This window comes from Melanotaenia boesemani, chromosome 6 (genome assembly GCF_017639745.1).
Source record: "Melanotaenia boesemani isolate fMelBoe1 chromosome 6, fMelBoe1.pri, whole genome shotgun sequence".
Taxonomy (NCBI): Eukaryota; Metazoa; Chordata; class Actinopteri; order Atheriniformes; family Melanotaeniidae; genus Melanotaenia; species Melanotaenia boesemani.
In genome coordinates, this window is record NC_055687.1 from 38539224 (window position 1) to 38564143 (window position 24920).

The 24920-nt window shown below is 45.1% G+C and overlaps 2 protein-coding genes and 1 long non-coding RNA gene across 5 annotated transcripts in view; 1 reads left to right on the forward strand and 2 right to left on the reverse strand.

Moving 5' to 3' along the window:
• Positions 1 to 9783, reverse strand: part of dyrk1b (dual-specificity tyrosine-(Y)-phosphorylation regulated kinase 1B) — a 79742-nt gene extending 69959 nt beyond the window's left edge. The window contains exons 1-2 of one of the 2 annotated variants that reach the window (XM_041988156.1): positions 9657 to 9783; positions 8887 to 8972 (exon numbers count right to left, since the gene is read on the reverse strand). The gene's annotated coding sequence lies outside the window, so the exon portion shown is untranslated. Of the gene's footprint in view, positions 1 to 8886; positions 9590 to 9656 lie in introns of those variants that run through there. The other variant, XM_041988155.1, reaches the window with a different exon arrangement.
• Positions 498 to 10997, forward strand: LOC121641859. The gene is made up of 3 exons (XR_006010808.1): positions 498 to 512; positions 4145 to 4150; positions 10912 to 10997. It is a non-coding gene; the product is annotated as an uncharacterized LOC121641859 (long non-coding RNA).
• fbl (fibrillarin) lies at positions 10090 to 18823 on the reverse strand. Of its 2 annotated transcripts, none has more exons than XM_041988190.1 (9): positions 18699 to 18823; positions 16166 to 16210; positions 15568 to 15705; positions 15377 to 15471; positions 15126 to 15296; positions 14704 to 14836; positions 14420 to 14532; positions 14186 to 14331; positions 10090 to 10438 (listed from the first exon to the last, which is right to left on the reverse strand). In XM_041988190.1, the coding sequence occupies exons 1-9, from the start codon at positions 18706 to 18708 to the stop codon at positions 10414 to 10416; spliced, it is 876 nt and encodes a 291-aa protein (XP_041844124.1). In that variant the 5' UTR covers positions 18709 to 18823; the 3' UTR covers positions 10090 to 10413. The 2 variants fall into 2 exon arrangements, with proteins under 2 accessions (XP_041844124.1, XP_041844123.1); XM_041988189.1 differs by having other exon boundaries at positions 16106 to 16210.
• Between the last annotated feature and the right edge of the window lie 6097 nt (positions 18824 to 24920).

Genomic DNA, 24920 nt, shown 5'->3' on the forward strand with positions numbered 1-24920 from the left:
CAGCTTGTGTGGCCCCCCAGAAGTTCACCAATCATCTTCACAATCCATCCATCAACCCGCTCCACCGTACCCGTCCACTCTGGTCCACATCGCCCTCATATCCTCTTCCCCTCTCCATCTCACTGTCCCCTCCCTTGGCCTTGTTACCATGGCGACCAGGGCTTTTAGCTGCTCTGGAACTCCCTCCCTCCCTGCCTTTAAATCTCACGTAGAAACTCACCTGAAGCTTTGACCTTCTTCACCTCGTCTGTCTGACTGTGTTTCTGCTGATTTTGAACTTGTTTTCCTCCCGTTTTTAGTGTTGCAGACTGCTTTATTGCCTCCACCCGTTTCTCCGTCCACCCGTCAACAATGTAGCGCTCTGCTAACTCTCAGAACTGTCTTCATCTCTCTGCTCCTCATCTTCCATGTAGAAATGTTTCTCCTCTCAGCAGGTCTTCCTGGATAAAAGTCTGTTGGTCTCTCTTTGCTGTCCTCTCCACCCCAACCGGTCCTCCCTGAGCCGGGTCCTGGTCCTGGTTCTGCTGGAGGTTTTTCCTTCCTACTGTCGCTTCATGCAGCTCAGGATGGGGGATGGGATCAAAGTCAAGATTCAAAGCAGTCTGTTGGTTTTCCTTGTCTAGGCTGTTACTGATTACGAATTGGCTGGAACGGATTTGTGTGTAAAGCCCTGAGATGATGATGTTGTGAATTGGCGCTACACAAATAAAGCTCGATTGAGTAACTCACAAAAAGCCAGGGCTCCAGACTGCGACTTAAATGTGAGACCGAGCGAGTGAATTCTTCATCTGCTCTACAACGGTGATGATACATCTACCGGTCTTTTTCTTGTAGGAGTTATAACTGAATTTATTTAGTCTCTAACAACCTTCTGCTCCCTCTTCAGCTCAGTAGTTCACAGTAATAACAAATTAGCTGCTGGTTTGTCGACTCAAACTTCAATACGAGAAAAGGAGACGAACACCAACGAAGAAGACGACAGCCAATGCGTGTGAGCGGGAACAAACGAGCACTGTGATTGGCTAATGTGTGGAAAGAGGCGGGTCTTGGGGGAATTTATTATTCCTCAGCGTAGCGACTTTGTGGTTGTATTTAGCGAGTTTTCAGACCCTCTAGCGAGTTTTTCTGGTTATTGGAGACTTTTGGAGACGGCGGTGAATGAAGGGAGTTTATCTTCCCAACGAGGAGCGGTGCTGGTCAGACCCTCTCATACGAGGCTTGGTCTTCTCGCAGCAGCAGCAGCTGCATTCAGACGATGTTCACCTCTGTTTCATGACCAGGCTGGAAATGAAACGTAAAGGCTGCTGCTGGAGGATCCTGCTGGTTTACCGTCACAGTAACGTCTGTTAATGAAGAGTGTGGAGGAAATATTTAAACATGCTCCAGACTCCTAATTAAAAAACAAATACACTAAAAAAATAACTAAAAAATAAAGAAACTATTGACAGAATTATTTTATTTTATTTATTTATTTTGCTGTTCTAAACATTTTTAGGTTGTCTTTTTATTAATTTTTGTCTTTCCTACAACATCCCTCTTTATGGCAGCATCCATTACAACTATATGTACCAGGCTGATGACGCTAATTAACGACCTGTAGGACAGCCAATGGCTGCTGTTCTTACTGAGGAGTGGGAACAGTGGCTGTTTATTACCAGGAACTACATGGACCAGTCGTACCATGTCCTGTGGGGGAGGATGGGGACAAAGCTGTCGTTCTGCTTCGACTACAAAGTGAAAATCAAATTTGACAAGTTCTGTCTGTTTGTTTTGTATGCAGCCAGTAAGAACTGCTGCACAATAAAAAGTGAATGTAAACACTGTAATTTCTGAATTTCTTGTTCAAGTTTTTATCACTAATACAGTGAAAATGAGAGGAAATGTGAATATTTGCTTTGCAAGGTGATTTCAGTGTGCGCCCCTAAATTTTCTGCTTGCGCTTCTAAAAGTTTAAGTTAGGAGCCGCTGTGCTCCTGGTAAAAAAACTTTGGTCTGGAGCCCTGTAAGTTATGGACAGATTTTAAAGAAATTTTAGATAAATAAGAGAAAATGCTAATTTCTTCAATAAATATTAAATAAAAGACTTTTAGAGCCATTTGCTCCATCGTGGTGTCTCATGGAGGTTTCCAGGGTGAAGGTTTCTACATAAGAAGTGGCCTCAGTCCTGATGAGGGAAACGGTGATATTGGCTTGAATGAGGGTGTTGGGATGGCATTGGTAACTGGGTGGGTTGTTGGGGTTTTCCTCACTGACCCCACGACTTGGTGGGGGTCTGTGCTCTCTAAGTGCTTCTAGTGACATGATATGAATTGTAAAGTGACCATGGGTTTCTTGAAATGTACTATTATTAATAATCTTCTACACTGGCCAGTAAAAAGCCTGGACCTCACAGAGTCGATTTAACCAGTTACTGAACATTTCCTTTACTTTGTGCTACCAAACTGTGGTTCTCCTGCAGGGGGGAAACATAGCAGATGGATGAGGCCACCATCACACCTGCCTCATGTTTCATCCCAGCAGGAGGACTTAATCCGTTAGCTTGGAGGAAAGAACTCTTCCTCTGCTGGACTTTCCCATGAAAACACAGAAGCAGTAACACGCGGGTTGTTTACCTTCCTGATCTGATCACATGGTTCACACACGGAGTCAGGATATTGAGGATGCTTATGAGTAATTGTGGCTTTTTAATGCTGCCATTAACGGTGAAAGTAGCTGAAACGTCCCTACACTAAACATCAGGGCCAGAGATGTGGACGAAGACTCTGTCCGTCTCAGAGGGAATTTTCATGCAGTAAAAAGTCACTTTTAAAAACTCCTTATTAATACGCCATGGACAAGTGACACTGCTGGACTCACACCTTTATCACCTGGAAAATGTACAGCAGGGGTTTTAACTAAAATTTAAAGAGCTCCAGTTAGAGAAAACTTTTGGAGCCAAGGTACGCGAGATCTTAATGACTATGTGTGTGTGTGTGTGTGTGTGTGTGTGTGTGTGTGTGTGTGTGTGTGTATTTAAATACAGACTGTATGTACAATGAAAACATTGAATAAATTGAACTTGAAAAGTTTAATCAAAATAAAACATACATGACTCGTCTCAAAAAGACCTGGGATGAGACCTACAACAAAGAAGGTTTTTTGAGGGGCTGCGTGATGAGTCCTCCAATACTCTTTTCTACTCTTTATTTTCTATATTTTACACATCTCCTATTTATTCGCAGGCATTGTCACTGTTGCTCTGTCAAGTGAAGTTTAGCATGCATGTGTGTAGGACTGTGCATGTGGGTAGGAGTGTGCATGTGGGTAGGAACATGCATGTGTGTAGGAGTGTGCATGTGGGTAGGAGTGTGCATGTGGGTAGGAGCATGCATGTGTGTAGGAGTGTACATGTGGGTAGGAGCATGCATGTGTGTAGGACTGTGCATGTGGGTAGGAGCGTGCATGTGTGTAGGAGTGTGCATGTGGGTAGAAGTGTGCATGTGGGTAGGAGCATGCATGTGTGTAGGAGTGTGCATGTGTGTAGGAGTGTGCATGTGGGTAGGAACATGCATGTGTGTAGGAGTGTGCATGTGGGTAGGAGTGTGCATGTGGGTAGGAGCGTGCATGTGTGTAGGAGTGTGCATGTGTGTAGGAGTGTGCATGTGTGTAGGACTGTGAATGTGTGTAGGAGTGTGCATGTGTGTAGGAGTGTGCATGTGTGTAGGAGCATGCATGTGTGTAGGACTGTGAATGTGTGTAGGACTGTGCATGTGTATAGGAGTGTGCATGTGTGTAGGAGCGTGCATGTGTGTAGGAGAGTGCATGTGTGTAGGAGCGTGCATGTGTGTAGGAGAGTGCATGTGTGTAGGACTGTGCATGTGTGTAGGAGCGTGCGTGTGTGTAGGAGCGTGCATATGTGTAGGAGCGTGCGTGTGTGTAGGAGCGTGCGTGTGTGTAGGAGTGTGCATGTGTGTAGGAGAGTGCTTTTTAAATGAGCTTTGGTCCAGAGAAGATGGAAGAAGCTGGTTCTGGATCCTGTTCACATCTGGCTTCTTCTCTGCATGATGGAGCTTTAACCTGCATTTGTGGGTTTCAGGGTGAACTGTGTTCACAGACAGTGGTTTCTGGAAGTTTTCCTGGGTCCATGCAGTGGTTTCCAGTAGAGAATCATGTCTGCTTTTAATGCAGAAGATCACCAGCATCCAGCCTTGTCCCATGCATACAGAGATTCCTCCTGATTCTCTGAATCTTCTGATGATATTCTACACTGTAGATGGTGGATCTTCAAAGTTTGAGGAACATTTTTTCTGAAATTGTTCCACAGTTTTAGATCCAGTTTGTCTCAGATTGGTGAAGCTCTGTCCATCTTTCCATCTGAGAGACTCTGCCTCTCTGAAATGCTCCTTTTATACCCAGTCATAGGGCTGGGCGATTAATCGAATTTTAATCGCAATTACGATCTGGGTTTCCAACGATCATAAAAATTAAATGGTCTGATTATTTTTGTCCTTCGCAATTTCCTCTTGTGCTGTTTGAAACATTATAAACAAACAGAACTTTTTCTCAGTTAACACAGTGAACAATCCGGGATTTAAGAAACTCATCAACACTTTGGACAAACGGCATCACTGCCATCTCACCACCATGTTAGTGGATTGTCTCTTTCTGCCCTGTATGATGGGTGTGGTGAGGGTGTTGTAAAAGATATGTCGCCACCGCTACGGACCTGTGGTCAAGCCGCACCAGAGCCGTATATTAATGTCGAGCTACATTTTATTGACGCTGACGAAATGTCTCCAGACTATTTTTTTCCAGATCACACCGGGAGGAACATAGCTGCTGGTCTGAGACAAACAATAGATATGGGGACCTGGTGGAAAGAAACTAGTCTGCATTACCACAGTAAACACTTCAAATGTCACACTTTTCCCATAATCAAGCAGCCCTACCCAGTCATGTTACTGACTTGTTGCCAGGTAACCTGGTTAGTTGTTAAATGCTCCTCCAGGTGTTTCTGGTTTGTACCAGGTACTTTTCCAGCCTTTTGTTGCTCCTGTTCCAACTTTTTCCATCAGATTCACTATCAGCTCATATTTTCATCATATGGTGAAACGTCTCCGTTTCATCATGTGATGTGTTGGTGATCTGCTGCTGGTAAAGATGAGATGATGAGAATTATAAATGATTGTTTTCTGGTTTTATTTACATTCTTACATACAACACCCTAACTTTTTAGAGCTGGAGCTGTAGATGACTGTGGGTTTCTTCAGAATATTCAGGTACCATCACAAACAGAACCCTGCACTCTGCAGCCCAGCTTAAGCCCAGGTTTAGGTGAGTAAAACCTCCGAACTCTGAGGCAGGTCACTTGGACACAACAGATGTTTGTAGTTGGAAGGAAGTAAGTGAAAGCTTTATTCAGACTGTTTATTAGTGGAGGAGAATGTGTGCAAGCTTATGTTGCCATCTGAAATGCCTCCCATCATCAGCAGCAGGAATGACTGACAGCTTCAGTGTTTATGTTCTGGGTGAGTCTGCAGCAGCATCTCTGAACAGGAGTGTTTACAACAGCTGGGAGCTCCAGAGCTCATCTCAGCCAGCTGAGGAAGAGGAGGAGCAAACTCCTGCAAGGCAGGGTGCCGCTGCACACAGGTGATGAGTATCTGACCAATCAGAGCTCTGCAGTTGAGGTACCGTTCTGGAGCTGAGCTTCAAAGCTGGCACGCTGAGGTGAAGGGAACATCTGGCGGGAAAGCCTCTCCGTGATGTTGCCGTGTTCGCTGTGACATGCAGACGGCTCTACAGGATGAGACGGTAAGCCCGGCTCTGATCCTGTTTTCAGACAGATCCTCTGCTTCTCTGTCCAAGTCATGACCTCCTCGGCCCGTCTGGCTCCTCCTCCAAAACACATCAACACCTGTTGATCACGTCTTTGTCTACATGTTCTGTAAACTGCTCATAGGAACTATTATTTATTGAAACAATTACTGAGGCTGTGTAACTGATCATTTTCAGAGAGCAGGGTGGACATCATGTTTAAGGTTTCATCTGATCATAACCACATTACACGGCATCAGACTGCAGGCTGGTTTATACTGGGATTAAAAGCTGCTACACACTGGTTTATACTGGGATTAAAAGCTGCTACACACTGGTTTATACTGGGATTAAAAGCTGCTACAGACTGGTTTATACTGGGATTAAAAGTTGTTACACACTGGTTTATACTGGGATTAAAAGCTGTTACAGACTGGTTTATACTGGGATTAAAAGCTGTTACACACTGGTTTATACTGGGATTAAAAGCTGCTACAGACTGGTTTATACTGGGATTAAAAGCTGCTACAGGCTGGTTTATACTGGGATTAAAAGTTGTTACACACTGGTTTATACTGGGATTAAAAGCTGTTACACACTGGTTTATACTGGGATTAAAAGCTGCTACACACTGGTTTATACTGGGATTAAAAGCTGCTACACACTGGTTTATACTGGGATTAAAAGCTGCTACACACTGGTTTATACTGGGATTAAAAGCTGCTACAGACTGGTTTATACTGGGATTAAAAGCTGCTACAGACTGGTTTATACTGGGATTAAAAGCTGCTACAGACTGGTTTATACTGGGATTAAAAGCTGCTACAGACTGGTTTATACTGGGATTAAAAGCTGCTACAGACTGGTTTATACTGGGATTAAAAGCTGCTACAGACTGGTTTATACTGGGATTAAAAGCTGTTACACACTGGATTATACTGGGATTAAAAACTGCTACAGACTGGTTTATACTGGGATTAAAAGCTGCTACACACTGGTTTATACTGGGATTAAAAGCTGCTACACACTGGTTTATACTGGGATTAAAAGCTGCTACAGACTGGTTTATACTGGGATTAAAAGCTGCTACAGACTGGTTTATACTGGGATTAAAAACTGCTACAGACTGGTTTATACTGGGATTAAAAGCTGCTACAGACTGGTTTATACTGGGATTAAAAGCTGCTACAGACTGGTTTATACTGGGATTAAAAGCTGCTACACACTGGTTTATACTGGGATTAAAAGCTGCTACACACTGGTTTATACTGGGATTAAAAGCTGTTACACACTGGTTTATACTGGGATTAAAAACTGCTACAGACTGGTTTATACTGGGATTAAAAGCTGCTACACACTGGTTTATACTGGGATTAAAAGCTGCTACACACTGGTTTATACTGGGATTAAAAGCTGCTACACACTGGTTTATACTGGGATTAAAAGCTGCTACACACTGGTTTATACTGGGATTAAAAGCTGTTACACACTGGTTTATACTGGGATTAAAAGCTGTTACAGACTGGTTTATACTGGGATTAAAAGGTCTACATACTGGTTTATACTGGGATTAAAAGCTGCTACACACTGGTTTATACTGGGATTAAAAGCTGCTACAGACTGGTTTATACTGGGATTAAAGGCTGTTACAGACTGGTTTATACTGGGATTAAAAGCTGTTACAGACTGGTTTATACTGGGATTAAAAGCTGCTACACACTGGTTTATACTGGGATTAAAAGGTGCTACACACTGGTTTATACTGGGATTAAAAGCTGCTACAGACTGGTTTATACTGGGATTAAAAGCTGCTACAGACTGGTTTATACTGGGATTCAAAGCTGCTACAGACTGGTTTATACTGGGATTCAAAGCTGCTACAGACTGGTTTATACTGGGATTCAAAGCTTCAGCTGCTCTTAAAGTATGAAAAACAGGCAGACCAGGAACAGCTATAAATGGCTTTGAGTTTTAAGAGTTAAAGTTGTTACCTGAACAAGGAATGTGGGGTCGAAATTTGTTGTTTTGGTTTATGTATTCATTCCTTTTCTACCTTACTTTTGAGGGGGGTATCCCAGCTATTAGCAGGTCAGTATTCTAATGATATTTTTTATTCTAATGATTGCAGGTCTGGTTAATCTATAATTTGACATGCTGAGGAAGCACATCCTTCATGGTCCTGCAGACAAATCCTGACATGGTTAAAGTCTGGGTGAAAAACTATCCAAAGAATCTGCCATCGCCCATTTTAAAACTCCCAAATAAAATCAGTACAAGTGTGAAAGTCGGGTGACCATGTTTAAATGTTTAATAATATGCAGCATTGCTGGATGCAGTGACTGATCCAAATGAGCATCAGCACCGTGACGGGGAGCCGCCACGGTGCAGAGACACGGTGCAGAGACACGGTGCAGACAGCAGTCCTGTCGCTGTTCTCCAGGGCAGGGTTGGGGCTGGGGCTGATGCAGCAGCTAAGCTAGCGGCTACTGCTAGCCGCCACAGTGATGACATGCTACTTGCCGGCTGTTTTAACCTCCAAGGCTTTCAGCATCCAGAAAATACAACAGAGCACATCGTCCACAATTCAGGATGTCACCATCACAACCACATTCATTCACCTTCCTGCCCTCTGCACCGCCGGCATCCCGACCAAGCCCAGTGGCTGCCGAGCTTCAGCTACAGGCAGCTGGCAACAGAACCGGTATCGGAACATGCCTGGATCCGAACCAAGCATCAGCCTGATTATGGCAAACATCTGGCGGACAGACCAAGCCCGGGTCGGCTGGCCAGATGTTGGGCTGACAACTCGCTCAGCAGCGATGTCAAGTGGGGAGACAGTAGCTGCTGGTGGATCAGACGATAAAATCATCCAAAATGCGTCAACGAGCCCATCATGAACGTGTTCAGCCCACTTTTAACCGGTTCACCCGCTGCCTCTGAGAAGCTCGCCCCATTAGCCATATGACAGCCAGCAGCAGGCGACACGAGGCCGGCTGGCAGAACAGAAAGCACCGCCGCCAGCCTCCAGCACACCCCGTTAACACAACCACACCGTCCATCCGAGACAAACGCTGACCGGCGGTTTCTTACCTCAGGCGATGTGTCGAATCAAGTTCCGTGGAGCAGCCATGTTCGGAACCCCAATCTTCCTTCGTCCACACGAACCGAGCCTCTTCCTACGGGTTTGTCTTCCACAGTACAAAATCCAATAATGGAAAACCTTTTCTTCCAGATACAATCCCGGTTACGTTAGTTTCCGATAAATTACGCTGTTGTCTCAGGTGCTCCAGAAAGCGGGCTATCGATGGGGACTGACTGCCGGCGCCGCACGGCTAGCCCTGCCTAGAGGTGGGCAGCCCGCCGCTCCAACCACCGACAGCTCACTCCTCCAGCACACTTCATTTACTTCCACGACACTTCTCCGCGAGTGTACAGCTGATCACTTAGTAAAAACAGTGTAGGACAAACTAATCGGTGATCCGTCTGCTCCCTAATTAAAGGTTAAAAAAAGCTAACATTTGCTAGCTAACAGCTAGCATGCTAGCCGTCTAATAAAACACTGCCATTGGACTTGGAAGACAGTGCACACTGCGGGCTGCTTGGCGGCAACGGCCGGCTGGTGGAGCGAAGCTAGCAAGCAGCGTAAAAAGAAAATAAGTAATTTTTAATCAGGCACAGTAACAGCTAGCGCTTTTCTGGCCAGCCCCTCTGATGTTAATATCGGTCAAAGGAGAGGGGCTGCATTGAGAGCGCACTCCCGACAGCAGCCAAGTATGATCCCGCGCGCTCCAGACAAATTTCCCACAAAATGGCTGCCAAAACAAATCCAGTGTGGACGGTCACAAACTTTCCCCGGTTACCATCTGAAATCACGACCTGCTCCGGTTTTACTGCCATAAACAGCCTTTCCAGCGAACAGGCGACATGGGGTGCAGACTTCTGGAAGGAGCAGCAGTTTGGCGCCAGTTAGATAACCCGAATTAGTTAACCTCGTTTTCCCTCCGAACTCGTTAAATGAAGACACTAAGCTGTTAAACCCAGAAAAAACCCACCAGAAAAGGTCATATTTGATCCGACAACTGGACCGAAACCGATAGAGTATCATAGATGTCTGTGTCAGCATAAAATAACCCAACAAGATTTTTTTTTTTTTTTATTAAAACAGGTTTTAAAGTTTAACTGGTTCAATAAGTTGTCTTCATCCTGAGAAACTGGTGTGGAAAACGTGAATGTACACTTCAGTGTTTACCTGCCAACACGTGGACAGTACACACCACAAACAAAACAGACTCACAATCTTCACACATATTCATTATGAAAACAACCAGGAGTGAAAACTGGAACAAAAAGCCCTTTTCTACTTATAATAAACATATTTTGGATAAATTGTGTTTAACATCTGTCAGAACTGAGCAAATTCATGTTTACAGGACACATGTTGAACATCTGGATAAGTCTTTACACGTGAAGTCACCATGTCCCAGTCTGATCTGTCCTGATGTCCTCCCATCATCACCCACTCTCCAGGGATTCATGGCTGCTTATTTAACTATGAAAAAGAAAAGTGAACATGATGTCAGGACGTCGGTGAGGTCCACACCGCTCCGGTTCACCTTCTCATTTCTTCTGTTTGGGTGGAGGTCTGAGGACAGAAGAGAAGAGACCGTTACGGCTGGGTAATATGGAGGACTAAAACTGCCTAAATAAAAATTGCAGAAATATAAAAACAGCTCAATAAATTATACAACAAAGTGTAAAAAATAGTTTTTCCATTAAGAAACCTGTAAAACATGACAACTGTATACTGTCATTTCCAGCCGCTTTAAATGAACTTTAACATTTATATTAGTTTTCTTTTCCGTGTCATTTTCAGTTAAACTTAAATATTTGGTCATTTTTTTCTTCTTCCCTCCTTTATTTTTGTGCCTATTTATTATGTGTTATTTTCCTTTCTAAGCACATTCATTTCTCTTTTTACGTTTCTTTATGCATTTCTGCCCTATTATGGAAATTAGGGGGCGGGCCAGATCAGAGCCTATTGACCAATCAGGACTGAGCATGTTCCAGCTGTTAGTGTTAGCAGAGCTTCTTCATGGCTGCCTGGCTCTGAGTGAGACTGTGGGAGGGAAAGTCCAGCAGACCATCCTGGCCCTCAACTGAACCGGGTCCTGGATCATACTGAGTCTAGTGGACCATCCTGGTCCCCAACTGTCTGACAAACATAGCATATGAAATGTTTTTGGTTTCGTCTGCGTGGAAAGCAGAAGGATCTCGCATCGATGTCGTTCTGGCTGTGGAGGTGCAGCACACAGAGAAGTTGGTTAGGCCTCGGCCTCGTCTCAGAAGATCATGGACCGTTTTGTTCTGTTCCAGCGATGTGGAGAGACTGCTTCATGAAGGAGATGCACCTCGTCTCTGTGCTCCATCAGTTTATATAGCAGGAGAGAAATGGGTCAGAATCCTATCAAGTCCAGATAAATACTGACCCATTCCTCCATCAGACCTGTACTACACCACAGAAACAGCATAAATATCAATGAGACACCAACTTAATTTAGATGTGGTGTAGAACAGTGGCTCCCCAACTATTTTCCTTGAAGGCCCCTATTTCACAACTACCACATAGCTGTGGACCCCCCACCCCCCAGGCTGAGGCCGTGCTTGGCTTCATGCTTTCATCATTCATTCCTGATTCAGTCCTGTCCTTGGATAAAAACTAGGGATGCACCAATACCACATTTTGTACTAACAGTGAAGTCACCGATAGAGTAGTGATATGAGCAGTAATGATGCCGTTACACGTCACCGGTCAGGAGTGTGGGCGAGATGCGACGTCCCACAGGTACGCTGATATTTAACAGGTCTCATCCTGCAGCATCCTCTACACGAAAGGCTGGAAAACCGTCAGAATCTTCAGAAATAAGGAGGATCAAGTAGTTTATCCTAGTGGTTTATAGGATAAAGTAGTACAGCAGCATTAAGCCACGTTTATCACTTTTAGTATTTTATCCCCACATTTCAGCTTAGAGACAGAAAGGGTGTCATGTTTGTGCAGAATGGGATGGGGGTGTTTTGATGTATGTAAAGGCTTGTTTGATTTTAAAATGCATGAATTCTTTAGTTTATCAAGTAAAGCACTTTGTGTTGCGTTCAGCATGAAAAACTAAAAGTTAGATCTGATTTTGGTGGATTCTGTTCACCTCTGACAACCCACCCACCCAAAATGAGGTTCTTTTGCAGCGATATAACAGCACATATCAAACATTAATCATCTTGAGGTTCGATTATATTTTTAACCCTAGAACTGATCCGGTAAACAGTCCGGAGGGTCTACCACATGCTGAGACGAACTGCGAGACGCGGGAGTCGCCCTGCTGGGTGATGAAGTCTGGGGGGTACAAGACAGATGGCTTCAATCCCAACTTGTGCAGGAAGGACATCAGATTCTTAGGTTATGTCCACATGGCACCTAAGCCAGTTCAGGTGTGAAAAGGGTGTGAAAACTAAGAGAAAGGCTTCACCATCCCCACGACACCACTGTAGTACATACCACAGGCTGTGGGGGGCACTAGAGAGTAACACTTCAAAGCTGGAGCAAATCAACGCATGTGCAGATAAAGACTCACTGCATGTTGCAGGAAGTTCACATCGGAAGCAGAGAAGAGAAGCTGGCTGAGGATTCACTGCGAAGCAAAAGAAAAACATTTCTTTGGACTAATGAAGAAGTTGAGCTTCTTCAAAAAACTCTGGACTACAAAGCATAAAAACTGGAGGAAGGTGGATGGGGAATCAGCGTGTTTGTCACATTGACGTCATGTCCTCGAGTCGTGCGGCTTCGCTGTCCACATAGTACGGCAGATGGTAGAGGACTCAAACCGATCCACCTTGGTTCCTGGCTTCAGACCTGGTCGGTTTCATGGAGGCTCATCCCTGCTTCGTGGGGATAAAAGGGTGGATTACTGAAATACTTCTGCGATTTTACTGCAGTCCGGCATTGAGGGACGGGCCCTGATATTTCTTCCTCTGGTTGAGTAGTCTTCATAAACTCTGAATAAATGACCCTGGTCAGCGGCGTACCTCTGCTGCCAGCCTCCCAGAGCAGCCGTTCCCTTCTCTGGACGTGGTGGAAGCAGAGTCGTGGCTTTGGTTTGAGGGTCACGCTGCGGTGAGCCCGGTCCAGTTTGGGTAGATTGGAGGATTGGAAAAGAACTGCTAGGTTGAGGACCTTGTATTCCCTCGGGATGGGCAGAATGTTACAGCGTCTGCTAGCTTAGCTTTGAGCTCCCTGTATCGTTTGAAGCCGAGTGCCTGAAGTTTCTACCTCCTCCAGCCGCTGCAAACACCTACGTTTACTTTGATCCGATCAAACATCTGAATTAAAATGTTTCTCACCAGCCTCGATCGGAGAGAAATTTCAGTCCGATCAAGAGGGATGTTCGAACCTTTTTTAGTGATGGTTCACCGTGTCTACACTCATTCGATGGTTTTCTGGTGCCGGTTTCTGCGCATGCTTCAACCAGGTGGGGGTTACGTGACATCATGAATTTCAAGACACACAGCGGTCCAAACCAACAACAGGAATGTTATGGATATGTTTTTGTTAGAAAATGAAAGACTCGCGCAATTGAGCGGCATCTCGCGCTGGAATACACGTCCAGAGCGAAGCGGCTAATGGAGAGCTTCGGGTTCCCAGTGGCAGCAGCCCCGTGTTTAACGGTGGGTTTATTGCTGAAGGACGGTGTTGTTTACAGAACAGATTTATTTTCCTTCATACTTTTTGTTTGGTTTTCATTCATCGAGAGTCCCTTCTTTTTATTGTTGATTTAAAATTTTTCCCAGTTCCACAGTAAAATGTTCTTTAGAGATTAAAGTTCATTGATCTTCATTGATCTTATGGCATTGTCATTATATTAGCTGAAAATGGTCTCAAAATGACAACGTTATCCCTTATCGCAATAATTTCTGAGAAAATGAACCACACAGCAGCATTTGTTCTTGTGACAGGCCTACCCGGTGTCCGACCGATAGCTGATACTGGTATTGGGGCTTCCTTAATAAAAACCAACCACCAACACATAGCCGGGGATAATCTGCAATGCGGTGTTTCTCAGACATGTTTCAATCATGAAATGCAGCAGAAAACAAGACAAACTACTCCTCTACCATAACTCCAGCAGTTCCATGACCTCCTAAACCACTGGACCTGGACGGAGACTGACCGGTAGCCTAACAGTAAGCTGTTTTTATGTTAACTAAGGATTTATGTTGGCTTTTATTTTAACAACCACATCTGTATGGTCAAGAACCGGCAGACCCCCCTGTTCTCTTTGGGGATCCCAGTTGGGAACCCGGTGATGCTTTCCATGAGTCCCCGCAGTTCAAGGTTTACCTGTAGATGCCGACCACCACAGCGTGGTCCCTCTCATAGGGCTCCAGCGTCAGCTGCTCCTGTGGCTTCATGTTCTCAGAGCTCATCTTCTTCACCTCTGAAGCAAACACGGCCTCTGGAGCTGCCGTGGAGTCAATACAGTTAGCCTGGAAGACAGAAACCGTGATGATGGGACCAGTTCATCAACAGGCTGGAGTTAAACTGGTTTCTGTACCTCCAGTTTCATCAACCAACCTTTATTGAGATGACAAAGTGTCCGCCGTTCTTCAGGAAGTTGTGAGCATTCAGAGCGACAATCCTGGTCTGGTCAGGCTGAGCAACATCTGCAAATATAACGTCCACCATTCCTGCAGAGGAACACACGACAGAACATCACAGAAGCAGTTTACCAGCAGACTGGTCCTGCATACCAGAGGACAGGGATGCAAGTCCTGAACCAGCATTAAATGAAGGAAGTGAGCAACATCTGGTGGACATGAGAGGTTCTGCTCATCCTGCTGTGGGACGGAGCCACCTACCGACCAGCATCCGGTATTTGTGAGGGTGTCGAGCATCTTCGATGATAGGAATGATGTTGGTCCGCTTCTTGGCCACGTTGAGAAGGTCCCGACCGGATCGATGGGAAAACTCCACAGCATAAACCAGCCCGTCCTGCAGAGGAACATCACAAGAACCAGAACTGAGTCAAGCTGCTCCTGCTCTTTGTTTTAACCTGTAAAATCCAAATCAGTTTTTCTATCTTTGCTCCACCTGGTAATTTTCATCTAACCTAGCTTGTAGAAGCCTTTTACCATCATAGTCTACCACACAGAGTTCAACACTACCACTCCAGAGAAGTTGCTGCTGATAGAAGAGCTGGACCTCTGGGGTTTTAAGAGTTAAAGGAAGTGTCTTCTTCCTGCTGAAGTACGAACTTCAGCTTCCACTGGGAGGTACTTACTGGTCCAACGATGTCTGAGACGTGGGACACAGTGGTTCCAGAGGCAGCGCCCAAGTACATGACCTTTGCTCCGGGCTTGATGTGGATCTGGTCCACACCTCCCAAGATGGCCGCTGCCAGCTTGGACCGGAACGGATTCCAAGCTCTGTATTCAGTCTTCGCTTCTCCCTCCTGGCACACAGGACACAGCAGCAGATGTAAGAAACCACAAACCTTCATGTCCTCCAGAGAGTCCGTCAACTCATCCTCACCTCTACGCTGATCCTCTTCTCGCCGTACACAGACTCTCCCACCACCATGTTCTTCGTCACCAGGGCGTCCTCCTTCCCTCTGCAGATAAACACGCCTAAAACAAACAAACATCAGCTGATCACAGCAGCCGTATCAACAGGGTGTAAACATGATGGACACCTGAAAACATCCCACCCCGAGGATGACAAACCTTCATGTCTGTGTGGCTCAATCAGGACCTTCCTCCCTCCTCCAAACCCTCCTCTTCCTCCTCCCCTTCCTCTCGGGGTCCCTCTGCCACCTCCTCGTCCTCGAAATCCTCCACTGTCTGGAGACCTGAACCCTCCACCTGAAGAAGAAGAGTCACAGCGAGTCAGCAGGGTCACAGCGAGTCAGCAGGGTCACAGCGAGTCAGCAGGGTCACAGCGAGTCAGCAGGGTCACAGCGAGTCAGCAGAGTCACAGCGAGTCAGCAGGGTCACAGCGAGTCAGCAGAGTCACAGCGAGTCAGCAGAGTCACAGCGAGTCAGCAGAGTCACAGCGAGTCAGCAGGGTCACAGCGAGTCAGCAGAGTCACAGCGAGTCAGCAGGGTCACAGCGAGTCAGCAGAGTCACAGCGAGTCAGCAGGGTCACAGCGAGTCAGCAGAGTCACAGCGAGTCAGCAGGACTGGACGGTTTTATACGGAGAAACAGTCACGTGACCACATGGTCAGGTTATCGGTGTTAAGCGTGCGTAGAAATACTCTCACCTCTTCCTCCTCTGAATCCTCCTCGTCCACGGTCACCAAATCCTCCTCTTCCTCCTCCACCTCTTCCTCCTCTGAATCCTCCTCTGTCCCCACGAGGACTGAAACCTGAAAGACAGGGAACCCTTCAGCCATTTGACATCTTTTTGAATAACAGAACTGCAGCACGAAAGGAGGCTTTCATCTAGAACAGGTCTTCAACAGGAGGCTCATGACCCCTAGGGTGACCATGGAGGTACCACAGAGGGGTTGTGGAAAGTAGTGTAGTGTAAGGATAAATGGAGGCAAAAGATGTTGCCTAGCAACAGTGGGGAAACAATGTGGGCCCTTGAGCAAGGCCCTAAACCCTCTACATGGCCACCCTCTAAGTCATGTGTGTGTGTGTGTGTGGGGCGGGGGGGGGGGGGGGGGGGGGGGACGACACAACCCATCCCCTAACACATGATGAATTATAATAATGTAGTGTAACAAACTTTGTAGTGTAAATATTCCGCCGTCGCTTGCGTGAGGCGTGATCTAGCTGTTTTGAAACCCTTTCTTAGGAAAAGTGTTAAACTAAGCAAACACACAGAAAATACACCAGTATCTCACTGGGTACATTCATAGCTTCGTGAAATCACGCAAGACTACATATAAAATGTATAAAACCTGATGTTAGCTTAAGGCTAACGTCTATGGAAAATAGCATGGCAAGCTAGCGGTCAGCATGCGTGAGACTAAAGGGATTAAAAACAACTTTGTCCATCAACAAAGTTTTACATTTGAATTTTTCTGGCTATAAAGGACATCATGAAAACCATCTTTACTTCCATAGTCTGTCTGAACTGACTACGGAAAGACTGAAGGGACACTCTTCTTTACTGCAAGAAATCTGGCCGCTAGAGGGCTGCTTCACCGGAACATAGCAGTATAGAAATGATGTTACTGGATTTCCGACAATGGAAAAATAAAGCTGAAATACACGTTTATGATGCTTGTTAATATCAGGACTTTCAGCTTATCTGACTGCTTGTATTCACTGATGAAGAAAGTAGAAAGGTGCAGCGATAAAGGAAACAGGATGAAACACAGTGATGCATCAATGATGCAGTCGCTGACAAGATAATCTAATCGAGCTGTGAGACCAGACGTACAGCCCTAAAACCAACATTGTTTCCAGTAATTTAACAAGTATGTTACATTTTTATTAATTCAGATTATTCCAAATTAAATAAGTGGGAATTAAAGTATTCTCTTTCAGGTTTACATGGAAAGCACGTTTAATGACCTTGATTTAATTCTGCTTTAGACCTGGGGGCTGGGAAGAGTTCTTATTGGACGGGGGATGTGACGTATTTACATCTACTGGAAGAAAACAAAATCCAGTTCCTGCTTCTTTTCCTTTCCTCTACAACATGGAAGACCACTTAATAAGAGCCATTTTCACTCTGATGGTGAGTTTAGTTGTGAAGCAGCAGCGTCCAGCTTCACTGTGGTTTGCTGGGGAGGAGAAGGGTAGAGGACCTCCACTTACTTTGGATTTAAGTTTAATTCGGAATGGTCAATTTCATTTGGAATTAGGTGTTTACAAGATCATTTTTATTTTATTCTGGATTTAAGGGGAATTAAAACTCATGTAAACATGGTCATTATTATTTAATTAAGACCAAAGAGTGAGAAGTGGTTCTGGAAGCAATATGATCAAATCTGAGACAAGATAGTTGGTGTTTACATCCACACCGGATGATGGACCGGCCTTTATCTCTATCAAACTCTCATTAAAGCGGAAAACAACATTAAAACAACTTTATACCCCCATTTATTCTAAAGCCACATGAATCAAGTAAAGAAAAACCCAAGTAAAGGTTAGCTGACATTTAATATCTGTAGCATCAACTCTTTCTGTTGGTACAACAGTAAAGACGGGCCGATTTCAGGCGGATACGAAAGATGGTGAATCTGATTTAGTGTTGTCATGTTTTATGGTTTAACCTATGACAGGCCGTTAAATGATACATCAACCTCTATAATAAACTATTTCTTTAACTTATATTATACACCTCTTAATAAACACCAGCCTCCAGCTCCACTTCCTCTCAGACGGTAGAATCACCGAGTCCACGGACAGAACCCAGACCTGCCGAGACCTCCGGACAGAACCTGGACTCGCTGGGCCCTCCGGACAGAGCCTGGACCTGCCGGGACCTCTGGACAGACCCCGGACTCGCAGGGTCAAAAACTGTTCGGAAGGGCTCACATGGACACAGTCAGGCGTGATATCAGCTCATGTACACGTGCTAAGCGGCGCGAGGACTGATCAGATCTTCATCCTAGCAGGAGGTTCTGACGTCAGATCAAGACTTTGTGTATATATAAAGACCCGTAAACAGACAAAGACTAAAATCATATCTGATCGATACTTTGATCAATTATTGATACCAGCTCAGCTGACGCGCTTTGTGTGTTTAGCTAACCGTGCTAACATCCTCCACACATTTGACACAGCTGCTATTCTTAAAACAGTATTTCACGGACGGCCCACGCGCGCCTCTGAAAACACACACACACAGCCAGATACAGTAAAAACACCGTAAAAAGAGCAGTAATCTGCCGATACCTGGTTTCATGATGTCTGCAGAAAAAACGCCGAACTTCTGCTGCTGCTGTATGTGTGCGAAGACGGAGTCTGAGCACGTGTGCAGCTACTGCGCCTGCGCACACCGTAGCGGGCGAGTGGGTCTTCTTCTTCTTTTATTAACACGGTAGTTGACAAAGAGCAGAGTGGTTCTTTATCGCCACCTACTGGTTGGACTTGCTTTTTCTCCTTCTATATTCATCTATTTTCTTCGACATGAACCTCAAAAGGAGGGACTCTGTGTAATGCGAAAAAAACAGAATGAAATGATTTACAAATCTCGTTAAAATATATTTTATTCCCAGTATAACATAACATATCAGAAGCGTAATGGAAAATACGATCTCATTGTGACTCTGTTGGCTGCAACACATCTGTAAAACATATCAAAAGATTCAGAGAATCGGGAGGAATCTCTGTGTGCATGGGACAAGGCCGGATGCTGGTGATCTTCTGCATTAAAAGCAGACATGATTCTCTACTGGAAACCACTGCATGGACTCAGGAAGACTTCCAGAAACCACTGTCTGTGGACACAGATCACCCTGAAACCCACAAATGCAGGTTAAAGCTCCATCATGCAGAGAAGAAGCCAGATGTAAACAGGATCCAGAACCAGCTTCTTCCGTCTACTCTGGACCAAAGCTCATTTAAAATGGTCTGTGGCAAAGTGGAAACCTGGATGTGTCATGGTTTCTGGGTTTTGGTGTGTGTTTGATCATGGTTTGGGATTTTGGTTTTTGTTATGTTTAAGTTCGGTCTTGCTCTTGGTTTATAGTTCTTGGGTTTTATCATGTTCAGTTTGTTATGTTCATGCTTTAGGTTTTCAGTTTTGTCATGTTTGGTTTTCCCTCTTGTGTTTCTGTGATTCCTGTTTCTGGTTCATTAGTTCGCCTGGTCTAATTACTCATTCACTTCACCTGTTCCGTGTTACTCCTCCTGTGCATATATACCCCATGGTTTTCAGTTTGCTCCTGTCAGATCCTTTTTTTTCTTCTTCTTCTTTTTTAACTTGTCCTGTCCAGCATCATAGCAACAAAATGATAATCTGGTTGCTGTATCGTGCTGAACAAATTTGCTCTGCCAAGGGGAGGCCTATGGGTAAGGCTCCTTTTGATAATGTGATTCATTTATTTATTTATTTACTTTGAATCACGGAATCTATGTAATCTTGCTGGACCTGACCGGAGGGGACAGAAAAAGATGGAAAATAGCGAAAACAGCAAAAGGGAAAGAAGAAAGGAGACAAAAAGATCACAGACAGAAGGAAAACGACCTTCAATCCACACCATCACCAGACAACAAACTGTTACACCTGTACATGAACACACCAGAAAATTCCTACAACTTTTACAAAAGCAGAAACACACACACAGAAAAAACAGGGCTGCCAGTCATTAAGAGTTTTTAAATAATAACCAAATCAAAAAGACATAACAGCGACCAGATACTAACTCACAGGAAAAAAATTAAAATAAAATAATTATCGCTTAGTATTAAAATCCACTGACTGACTCAGTGACTGTCAGCGTGCAGAGCATGAGGAACAAGGAGTGATCAGTGATGAAGAGTGGTGAGTGAGATCATACAAATGCGACCACGCCTCCACGGAGGCCAGAGGCAGACCAGGGCCAGAGGCCCGGGTCCCCAGCAGCAGACCCGGAGCACCAACCCAAGCCACCCCACCACGAAGACAACTCCAGCCCCACCCAAAGGGTGGCAGAGGAGAGCCCCAGCAAGAGCCCCCCATGGTCCCGGGGCACAGGTCCCAGTGGGCCAAGATCAGCAGCCGCCCGCCCCGCCAGGGACAGGCCACCCAGGGCAGCCCAAGCAAAGGGCCAGGACCCCACCCCCCAAAGGCAGAGGGCCCGCAACATGCCTAGGAGTACCAGGCCCCCCCAGACAGCCACCCGGAGCAGGCCAGCGCACACCCCGATGTTCCAGCCGCACACCCTAGGAACCAGGGTGCTATTGACCCCCTCCCCCGACTCCTCACCTACTCCAATCTGCACTCCATATAACCCCACACTCACACCCTCCCCCACGCCGCACCCACAAGCACTCACCACCACACAGTCATGCCACACACAACCCACCCACCATGCCCAGTGGGGGACACCCCAGGCGGACCAGAGGACAGCGAGCCCCAAGCACCCCCCCTTGACCCAATACCCATAGAGCCAGCAGCCCAATAGCGCAGCCACCCCGGGACCCGGCCCCGGGGCAACCACCTCCCCCTGCCTGCCCCCGGCCACACACAGGGGGAACAGGGGTGTGAGAGGTCCCCAATACCCGCTCCTGACTGTTTATGTAGTGTGTGTTGTGTGCAATTAAAATTGAAGGGCAGTGACCGCAATGAGCCGGGAGCCGGACCACCAAAGTGGCCCCGCCCGACAGGCACAGCATGCCATGCCCCCCAGGTGTTGTTTGTGTGTTGTGTTTCTTGTGTTTTGGTGTCTTGGTGCAATTAAAACTGAAAGGAGAGTTGCCACGGGGTGCATCCAAGGAGACCACTGAATGGTCTCCTCCGTTCCACCCCCCATGGCTCCACGCCTCCCAACTCCCTACGTGTGTGTGTGTGTGTGTGTGAGACAGAGAGAGAGGGAAGTAAGAGGGGTCCGGGGATGTACGTAAAGAGGGAAGCAAACTTCCCTCTGGATGATGAGCCTTTAATGGCATTAGGTGTTAACTTCCGGAGGAGTGTTAACTTCCGGTGTAAAAAAAGGGTTTGTGTCTTCCGGTTCGGCTGTGGCGGGGTGTAACTGGGGAAACGTTGATGGAGGAAAAATAAATGTTCGAAAACGATACAAACGTCGTGTTTGTGGTAGTCTTTTCATGGTAGCAGAGGATGGTTTCCAATTACAAAGTACCGTCAAAGTTTGATGAAGCCAGACCATACGAGGCCTGGAAAATGAAGTCAGTATTTGGAGACTGGTTATGGATTTGGACAAGAAGAAGCAGGCACTCGCGGTGGCGTTGGGACTCGAGGGGAGAGCCAGAGAAACTGCTCTGGAAATACCCGCAGAGGATCTAAATAAAGACGACGGTATGGAAACATTGCTTGCAAAGCTGGATGCGGTTTTCTTGAGAGAAGAAAAAGACCGCTCTTACGAGGCATACTCCCACTTCAACTCTATAGCTAAAGAAAGTGCGATGTCCATGGCAGACTATATAATAGAGTTCGAACAAAGATACAATCGTATGAAAAAGTATGCCATGACTTTGCCTGATGCTGTGTTGGCATTTAAACTTTTAGACACGGCTTGTCTTGAGGAGAAGAAAAGGCAGCTGGCACTTAAAGCGTGCACGGATCTGACGTTTGCATCCATGAAGTTGGCATTAAAGCGGATATTTGGAGGTAAAGCCACCTGAGCTAACAATGGCAGTGAGAATCAAGATGCAGTTTTTTTCAAGGATCAAAGACCGTCGGGCAAATCCAGATGGAGCAACGGCCCGCAGCAAAGCAGACAGCGGCAGCCACAGCAAGGCACAAATCCACTGGACAGATATGGTAAACGAACAAAATGCGCCATCTGTCAGAGCACATACCATTGGGCTAAAGACTGTCCTCATCGAAAGAATGAGGTAAAGTTGACAGAAGACAAACATGCAGAAGAATGTAACATTACACTATTTACTAAAGCAGCTATGACTGATTCTGAGATTTTTGTAACTGAATCGCTAGGTTCTGTCATCATTGACACAGAGTGCACATGCACTGTTTGTGGTGAAAAGTGGCTAGAGAGTTACTTGAAAGATCTGAGCAAAAGCCTAGCCCACAAAGTCCTAACAACAGAGACTTCAAGCAGCAGGCCTTTTAGATTTGGAGACGGTCAAGTTGTATATTCCAACAGAAAAGTGAAGCTTCCTGCCAAAATAGGAAAAACAAAGTGCCACATTGAAAGTGAAGTTGTACCAGCTGATATCCCCTTACTGTTGAGCAAAACATCGCTGAAGAAAGCAGGAACTGTTTTAGACATGGAGAATGACAGAGTTGTCATGTTTAAACAACAAGTGCCTCTTGAGTTTACAAGTTCAGGTCACTATTGTGTGGACATTAGAGATGGGAAAGCAGAAGATACCTGCAATGAAAGTGAAATCCTCGTTGTCACAGCAGAGATGTCTGCAAAAGAAAAGAGCAAAGTTCTTCTGAAACTCCACAAGCAGTTTGGCCACGCCTCTGCCGACAGGCTACAGAGGCTCATCCAAAGCTCTGGGAATAATGACAAAGACTGTCCAGTTATTCTACAAGAAATTATCCGTGACTGTGAGATATGTCAGAAATACAGCAGAGCAAAGCCAAAACCTGCCGTTGGCTTACCGTTAGCCTCAGAGTACAATGAGACAGTGGCAATGGATCTGCATGAGCTGGAACCTGGTGTGTGGTACCTTCACATTATCAATCACTTCACACATTTCATTGTGAGGACCAAGAAGCCCTCAGAGATTGTCAACTCCTTCATTCACTCATGGATAAGCGTCCATGGGGCCCCTAAACGGATCTACATAGACAACGGTGGCGAGTTTAACAATGAAGAGGTTCGAGACATGGCAGAGAACTTCAACATAGAGACAAAGACCACAGCAGCATACAGTCCTTGGAGCAACGGGCTGCTAGAGAGACACAACATGACACTGACTGAGAGTCTCCTGAAGGTGAAAAAGGAAAATGGGTGTAGTTGGCAAACTGCTCTAGACTGGGCCCTTATGGCCAAAAACAGCATGATCATTGTTCGTGGTTATAGCCCACATCAGCTTGTGTTTGGACAAAGTCCTAACCTCCCTTCTGTTCTAGTTGATAAACCACCTGCTCTAGAGGGCACTGTGAGTACTAGAGTAGGGCAGCACTTGGCAACATTACATGCTTCCAGGAGAGCTTTCACAGAGGTGGAATGCTCAGAAAGAATAAAACCTGCGCCCGCTACACGGGACAGGATGAAGATGTGAACTAGTTTGTGGAAACACGGACGGTGTGTCCTGCAGACTAAAGAGAAGAGGGAGCATCCAGCTTGTTATCAGTGGACAGTTTCCAGTTTGGAACAGGGAAAATTTCCTGCTTATTGTAAAGAAGTTCTGGTTGTACCAAGAGAAAACAAGTTAATAATAATCCTCCTAAAGACCAACAGCTTTGACTGTAACATGATGTCATGGAGTGGAAGCTGAATGAGACTTGTGTTTCAGAAAAAAAGGGCAGCGTCGCATCTGACTTGTTGTAATTAGGATTAGAGCTTATTTGTCAACTTACATTTGATGGCAATTAAAACCAAAAATCTTCATTTACCAATAAACTTTTATTTTATTGGTAAATTCCATACATCTATATGGAATACAGGACTCTTGAAAAGTACAGTATTTAAAACTAAAGCGGATCTGCTTCAAAATCAGTAACGTTCATCCCTCCCTCTGCTGCTGGTAGCACCGCGTTACTTTATCTGATCAAAGGTTGTTTGTTATTCCAGATGAAATTGTAGTGTATTTGGTTGATCCCTTTTATAGTTTTATTTGATATATTTAAAGTAGATGCTGGATAGATTCATCTTGAAATTCCCTCCATTTTAGTTAACAAGATCCTACCAAAAATTGAAATATTTCTTTGAAGCCAACTATTAAAGATTCTTTGATTTTTTTTTCTATCACAGGTTGAATGATTGTTTTCTCTTGGTCTCTAAACTCTTTATTAATATTAATCCCCAAATATTTTACTTTGTTTTTTACAGGTATGTTATAAATCAAGGGAGAAGTATTTCCATGGCTAAGATCTCACATTTTTTCATATTCAGTTTTAATCCCGATGCTCCAGAAAAAGAGGAAATAGCTTTTAATGCTTCAGGCATCTGATCATCTTTCTTTAAGAACAGAGGACGTTCAGTGGCCTTACAGTATTATTGTTCTTTGTATAGAGAGATAACATCTCTGTTCCTAAAATGAAGAGAAGAGGGCTGATTGGATCTCCTTGTTGAATTCCTCCTGTAATATAAAATCTTCTTGTAGTCCCTGATTGTAGTAATATAGTACTTGTTATATCCTTGTACAACATTGATATAATTTTGGTAAATCTGTCACCAAAGCCAAAACTTTGCAGTGACTGTAAAAAAAAGTGATGTTCTATTGTGTCAAAAGCTTTAAAAAAGTCTAGAAACAGGATAATACCATCATCTTCTATTAAGTGACTATAATCTAATACATCTAAAGCAATGCGGATGT